This window comes from Argentina silus (assembly GCF_951799395.1).
Source record: "Argentina silus genome assembly, chromosome: 22".
In the NCBI taxonomy this organism is placed as follows: domain Eukaryota; kingdom Metazoa; phylum Chordata; class Actinopteri; order Argentiniformes; family Argentinidae; genus Argentina; species Argentina silus.
The window spans coordinates 10484383-10491882 of NC_139676.1; the positions used below are offsets into that span (position 1 = coordinate 10484383).

Below are 7500 nucleotides of genomic sequence, written 5' to 3' on the forward strand. Positions count from 1 at the left end.
GAAATTACATTTTATCATGTGAAGGGCTGCTATTTTGTATAACCACATATATAGACATAACTGTCATTTCTAACGACATAAACACAATAAACAAGTACAAACTGACAGAAAAACGAATGACGTTTCTCTCTGGGCGAGCTGGGCTTGAGTAGTTCAAAAACAGGACTTGTCGTGGCGATAGGCCTAATGCTTCATTTGCCTCATGTTACACGAAATATAGGTTGGATATTTTGGTCTTGTTTCTTCAATATTAATGGAATATTTAGATTAATCTTGGACATGCATGCCGAACGTGATTATTCTCACACAATTAACCAATTAACCGTCGTCCATGTTGCAGAACTCGTCCGTTTCAAAAGCAGAACTCGTTGTATTTCTGTAGAGGCTACCAAACAATGTCATATAGGCTACATATAACTGCATTTCGTTGTCTCTGTACTTGTACTCTGCACAATGACAATTAAAGTTGAATCTAATCTAATCTAATCTAATCTATTCAGTCAATTGTTCAACAATTATTAAAGACGGAGTAGGCCTACTTTGACAGCCCGTCGCTTGGTTGTAGTTCACCTCCATTTAACGTATAGCTTCTCTGCGTCTTCAGGTTGGTGTCATAAAGCCTTTGACTCTTGCCCCCTCTGGCGGTGGTTGGGAGCATCAATTGACAACACTCACCTGGCGCGTGCGCACTCCGAACCATCCTCATTTGCAGGTTTATTGATTACAGGTCTGTTCAAACCAAATGAATGACGTTGAAACCAAATTAACGATGCGACGTTAACCGTACTGGAAATTCTTACAAATTCCATTAATTACCATCACATACTCGAATGTACATGAAAACCGTTCATTCCATTAGAAATCATATTTATATAGTTATATGATGACAATACTTCAATAATCTTAGTCTGTGTTTCATGAATTGTAAATCAGCTGTATTAATGTATTCAAAGCACATCTGGGAGCAAAAGACAGACACACTCATTGTAAAACATCTAGAAGAGAGATTACATCATAAATAATACAATTCTTCCCGTAAACCCTCATCCATCATCATTCTTCACTTGCATTAATTTCCTATCTATGATAACAAACGACCTGACGAAGGTCCTTGTCGGATCGAAAAGTTGTTTGTTTCATAAAGGTACGTGGTGGAGCATTTCAGTGTGCGGGCTCTATTCATTCTACCCTATCTATGATAAGTCGTGAAAACAATGCCCACCAAATCTGATAGGACAAACGGCCTTGCCTATCAATCTTAGACACACGGTTTTTAGAGAACTCACTTACAGATACAATCTCAAGCAGGAGCATGTTTTAAAGAACTGACTGAAGGTGGGTGCGTTAACTACTGGTTGTTTATGAGGGAACGGAAAGACCATGAAGAATGGATGTGGGTGGAGGAGTGGGGGGAAGAGGTGTGTATGGGGACATGAATCAAGTAAGCATGACAAGGGGAATAGCCCTTAGCAAAGCTGCATCCTCATTCCTATGGTGACTAAACGCCAACAATACCTGAACTCCATGTGCAGCTATTCCACAATACATCTTACCTCTTAATACATTTGAATGAATCTAAAATATATCTTAGTATGCGTTAGTTACATCCTAGTACGAGTCCAAATACAGACCGATCGTCATTTGTGTTAAATTCGGCTTTGAGAGTCACACTTCAGCTTCAGCCTTTAAACCCGTCTTTATATGAAAACAACTGAAAATATTACACAAGAGACAGAACTTTCAACTGGCATGGCATCTTCTATATAATCCTGTATATGATACAGCATATTCTGTATATAATACAGTACACTCCATTTACAATACACAGTATATGACATTAAAGGATCTTTATGGCAGTAAAGGTTAACCTCATAGACACTCCAGGGCTGAACTGAGCTGAGCTGGGCCGAGCCGAGCCAAGCCGTGCTGTACTGGGCTGGCCAAGTTACGCATCCACCATAGTTGCTGAAACAGTAGACAATGTAAAAGGAAAATATCCGAGCCGGCACAGTAAGGTTTGGGTCGGCCCTGTAGTGTGTAAAGCCCCATAGGTATCCAATCTGAGGCTAGTGCCTTAAATATGATGAACTAGTAGTTCAACTGTAAAAACAAGAAGTGGAGAATACAAGTGAACGGGGCACAGCATAACATGACTCATAGCATAACATGACTCATAGCATAACATGACTCAGAACATAACATGACTCATAGCATAACATGACTCACAGCCTAACATACTGTAGTTGATGTGCCTTTTTTCATACCACATGTATTCATATTTACCTGGCACTTACAGTATGTATCATAGCATAGACACAGATATGCCTGCATAACCCCTCAAGTGAAGCCATTTCCCGTTCCATTGCTGTATTGGTGTGTGATCATTTGGTCTCATGTAGACATACAATGAAATCCGCGTCTACTGTATTTCTGAAGAATGTTCTCCCTCTCTGACAATAAACTATGAACTATTCTATTTTAATCTATTCTATTCTACTCTATGAAATCTGCATCTCCTGTACAAGTGTACAAGGCTGGATTCTATTCTATTTTAATCCACTGTTTTCTATCCTACTCTCCATTCTACGAGAGACGTCACCACAGATCGGGCTCCACCCAGACGATCTTCTGCTGCTCCTCCCAGACGATGGTGCGCAGGTTGGTCAGCAGGGCGGTGCTGTCGCACCAAGAGTCGGGCGCCACGCTGCGGTAGAGGCAGGGCAGTTTGTCCAGGAGGGGTTCCTCGCTGCGAGAACACTCCAACAGCTGCTCCTCTGACCAGCCACGGCGATTCATCTTACTCCTAAGAAAGGGAAGAAAGGGACGGGTAAAGAGAAGGGGAGAGGGAGAGACGGTAGGAAGGGGAGAGGGAGAGACGGTAGGAAGGGGAGAGGGAGAGACGGTGAGAAGGGGAGAGGGAGAGACGGTAGGAAGGGGAGAGGGAGAGACGGTAGGAAGGGAGAGAAAATACGAAGTTAGGAGGTGGAAAAAAATCCAACAGGCCGAGCCCATGGAGCAATGACAACACACACGACAACACACAAACACACTTTGTCAATAGTATTGGAACAGTCCCAATGATAACTCAAACCAAACATCACATGACTAATTACCTGAGTTTTTTGGCACTGCGCTCTGACTGGGCGATGAAGATGATGATGGGAAAGATGTCTGCCCTGTGCAGCCGACGGACACAGTCCTGCCCCAGAGGCAGCACACAGTGGGTCCCCTGAGAGGAGGAAGAGGAAGAGGAAGAGGAGGACAGAGAGCACATTAGTTTTCCAGCAGAGTGTGTGGCCTTCAAATAGAAACCCACTGTAGTAAGCAGGAGTGAGGAGTTCCAGAGTGTTCTAGAAGGAACAGCCAGGCCAATGGGGTACAGGGCCAACGCCAAATACTTCCTTTACATTATAGCAATGCAACATGTTGTCAGGCAACCGGCTGTTAGTCCAATAAAAAAATAAAATAAATCTATATTGGGTAAATCAGGAAGCGTGAACCAGGAGGCTCCTGTATATGAAACTATTTGAAGCTCATTGGCACCACTCAAATACATTTACATTTTTGACATTTAGCAGACGCTTTTATCCAAAGCGACTTACAACAAGTACATTTGTCTAAAGTAAGTGAATCATCTATCCATCAGTCATCATAAGCAAAAATCTATGCTAGGAGCAGGGGCCATTGGCAGTCACAATGCTAGAAGAAGGAAGGATTATTATTATTATTATTATTTTATTTTTTAAATTATTATTAACAATAGTGGAACTGTACAGAGGAGGGCTGGAGGTAACTGACCTGTTTCATGACCTTCTCCACGCTCTGCATGGTGTAGCAGCGGTGCTGACATCCCTGCCCACACTCCTCCAGCACCTCCGACCTCTGCAGCCTGGCGGCGTACTCACTGGAGCTGAGGAGCTCTGGGAGGGCGGAGGGGAGGAATAGTCATCATCATCATCATCATCATGACCATCATCATCATGACCATCATCATCATCACCATCATCATCACCATCATCATCACCACCATCACCACCACCACCACCACCACCACCACCACCACCATCATCATCATCATCAACACCACCATCGTCTTCGTCATCACCATCACCACCACCATTGTCATCATCATCATCATCATCATCATCATGCCGAGACGACCCTCACTTGTCTCACACAGTTGAAAACCCTCCCATTCACATTCCCTCAGAAACAAAGGAGCTGAGAGAGAGAGAGAGAGAGAGAGAGAGAGAGAGACAGAGAGAGAGAGAGAGAGAGAGAAAGAAAAAGGAAGGAGGGATGGAGAAAGAGAGACAAAGGCCCATTCTCTCACCAGGCTCACACAGCTGAAAGCCCTGCCACTCGGCCAGCTTCTTGTTCATGACACGGCCGAAGATTGTGGGCAGCAGGAGGACAGGGCGGCAGATGGGGGGGTAGTGCGGGGTGACCAGGGTGTAGGGCATGAGGGTCACACTGCCCCTGGGGGCAGACAAATCACCTACAGGAGAGGACCGGATATCAACATTCAGTGTATAACAAAGGCAATATGACTACGTACTACAGCAGTGGACACTGACGTCAGTGCATGTTTTATGTGAAAGTTAGGAGTTGGCCCTCCGTGAAGATGCTAATCCAATGGTTAGGGGGCAGTATTGTATGTGTTAATCAATATGACTGACAGTCCAACCCCGTGTCTGTATGTGTGTCTGTGTGTGCGTGTGTGTGTGTGTGTGTCTGTACCTGGCCCAGTGGCCTTGTCCTTGCTGTCCTCCACACTGACCCACAGAGGGTTCCGTTGCTGACGACCAGTACTGACGATACGCACCACCTTTCGTTTCTGCTTCTGGCCCGCCGCCTGGGGAATGATTATTCCCGGGAAGAGTAGAAATTGGGAATGTTCAGGAAAGGTTTTGGAATATCCACTATATAGTTGTCTATAGTACACAGTGTGTCAGCTGCTCTGGCTTGGTTGTGGCAGTACTTTAATTGACAGATTGACTGCATTAGCAACTGAAGAAGCACGGTAGAGACGTAGATGACAGTTGGTACCTTTGGGCAGGTCCTGGGTTGGAAGCTCATGTCCTCAATGGCTCTTATCAGCAGGCGCTGTGCTCTGAAGGACACACAACAAACACACGCAGTTGTCTCATTTTTTCAGTTGCTTCAAGTTTCACCACAGATCACCGCTCACAGTGCTGACTCTTCAAAGATACCCAGACAACCTGATGATTGAATAACTTTGACCAGAAAAGTGTTTTTCGTGCAGTACATCGAACGCATACAGTATCATTTACAGTTACTTTTTTGACATTTAGCAGACGCTTTTATCCAAAACGACTACAACAAGGACCAGGTGCCCTTGGCAGTCACAATGCTAGAAGAAGGAAGTTTTTTTTTCAAATCAGTCTACCTGAAGTAGTTGGGCAGGGTGCCAGTCTTGAGGTCCACCGGCTGGCAGGGGTGGACGTGGCTGGCCGTCCAGGACCGCTCGGTGCCCGCTGGACGCGTGTCCCTCACGTGAAGGACGTCGTTGCAGGACACGGTCAGCGCCCCGGTCTGGGAGGAGCCACTGCCACCGTTACAGGCGCTGTTACCGGGGAGGGACATGTTGACGCGCACGTAGAAGGAGTCACCTGACGAGGCCTCGCCACTACTCAGCTGGAGGAGAAGCTTCTCATAGGCTGGGAGAGAGAGGGGGGAGGGATATCAAAGATCCGCATGATTATTTGTATTCATGTACAGTATATGAATGTTTTTTTGTAAAGCGTGTTTGGGTCTTAGAAAAGCACAATATAATTTGAGGAATTATTATATGTTAACTTACATTTATATTCTCTTTTATATCTATTTATGTATCTTTTGCTCTGTTTGAATCCCTAGTCGCTTTGGATAAAGGCGTCTGCTAAATGCCATAAATGTAAATGTAAATGATACGCCTATGTACTGTATGTATCTCTATGTATTTACAGGTATTAAATACCGTTCTTCATTCCATTCCAAGCATTACAATGAGCCTGTCCTCCGATTTCTACCTCCACCAGCCTCCCCTGATCTCCGCTGACTTGTAAACACAGCCATTTAAATAAAATAAAATAAATGCCATCAATGTAAAATGTAGAAAGCGACCCCTGTAACTTGCATAACGTACCAAAAAACTGGCTAAAACAAGTTTCTATTGGTTAATTTCCATCTAGGGTACTTGGAATGCATCAGGACACTGACTAGTCCAACAGCATTCATCATGTCTTCCTTATCTAGACACGCAGCGTCTAGAATCTCTGAAGTAAAAGTGAAGCTCTGAGTTAGCTGGGCGACACGCTCTACTGAAGTCACGTTCGCCTGCAACACGAGATACCAGCGTTATCTCAGAACTCACAGCCTCTCCACATTGCTCCACTCAGTGAGAAGCGCTGACGCGTAGAACGCACGTGTAATTGTTGACAGACAGCTCTTCAGGTTTTAAGAGGACAAACATTCCCTCTCCCTATAACCTTGTGAACACCTTTCAGCTCGACACAACCTTGTTGCTGCGTACTTTAAATAAACAATGTGGGTATGTGTTGCTAGTGATGGCTATCACTGCATGGGTGTGATACCCCCAGTGAAACCCTTGCTTTCACAAATCTAAATGCGTTTCACGCATGATTGCTTCAAGAAAGGGACTAGGAAGGAAGGAAGGAAGGAAGGAAGGAAGGGAGGGAAGAAGGGAGGAAGGAAGGAAGGAAAGAAGGAAAGAAGGAAGGAAGGATGTATTCTAGAAGTATTGTAGTGGAGCTCAAGTCTCACCATCTTGGTTGGGCCTGAGGGAGAGGTGGCAGTAGCCTTCGACCTGCCCCAGGGCCCACAGCGCCTCCTCCAGGGTGGAGTCCTCCAGTACCATCCTCAGGGTCTTCTGGGCTTGCTCATAGTTCACCTGCAACACAGCCGCACCAAACCGTATTAGTATTGTACTGGACTCATGGAAACTGGGCCATATGAGGGCTCTGACACAAAATGGCTGCCATGCTCAAGTGGGGGCATTATGGGGATTCTATTGGGGGTTTGTCTGTGTTTGCATGTACTGTACATGACATCCACAGACAGACAGACAGACAGACAGACAGACAGACAGACAGACAGACAGACACACACACACGCACAACCCCCCTCCCCCCTCACCTCCAGTATCTGTGCCCCCTGGCTGACGCCCACAGAGTGGGCGGCTGACCCCTTGGTGACCTTGTGGACGAACACGCCCGTCTTGTTGCCCCCCACCACCTGCAGCTGGCTCAGCAGCGCCCCGCCCTGGAAGGAGATGGTGAGGACGCGGCCTGTGATGCGGATGGCGCGGGGACGCGAGCGCAGCAGGAAGGGCGGGGCCGACGACCTGGGGAGACTAGCGATGGGAGAGAGGGAGAGATAAGGCGGAGAGGAGATTATCATTGTTGTTTCTTTCTCTTTGCTCTCCAGGCTTACAGAGGGAGAGAGGACGTGGGAGTGGTTTTATCTCTTTATCTCTGT

General features: G+C 46.0%; 1 protein-coding gene across 1 annotated transcript in view; it reads right to left on the reverse strand.

Annotated features, from left to right (window-relative positions):
• Window positions 1–929: 929 nt before the first annotated feature.
• The window catches only part of card14 (caspase recruitment domain family, member 14), a 13417-nt gene continuing 6846 nt past the window's right edge, over window positions 930–7500 (reverse strand). Inside the window, exons 12-20 of the mRNA XM_083693964.1 lie at window positions 7159–7375; window positions 6787–6913; window positions 5411–5681; window positions 5050–5113; window positions 4741–4855; window positions 4334–4498; window positions 3799–3920; window positions 3114–3229; window positions 930–2803 (exon numbers count right to left, since the gene is read on the reverse strand). Coding sequence (XP_083550090.1) covers window positions 2596–2803; window positions 3114–3229; window positions 3799–3920; window positions 4334–4498; window positions 4741–4855; window positions 5050–5113; window positions 5411–5681; window positions 6787–6913; window positions 7159–7375 — 1405 coding nt within the window. The 3' untranslated portion in view covers window positions 930–2595. The remainder of the gene's footprint in view (window positions 2804–3113; window positions 3230–3798; window positions 3921–4333; window positions 4499–4740; window positions 4856–5049; window positions 5114–5410; window positions 5682–6786; window positions 6914–7158; window positions 7376–7500) is intronic.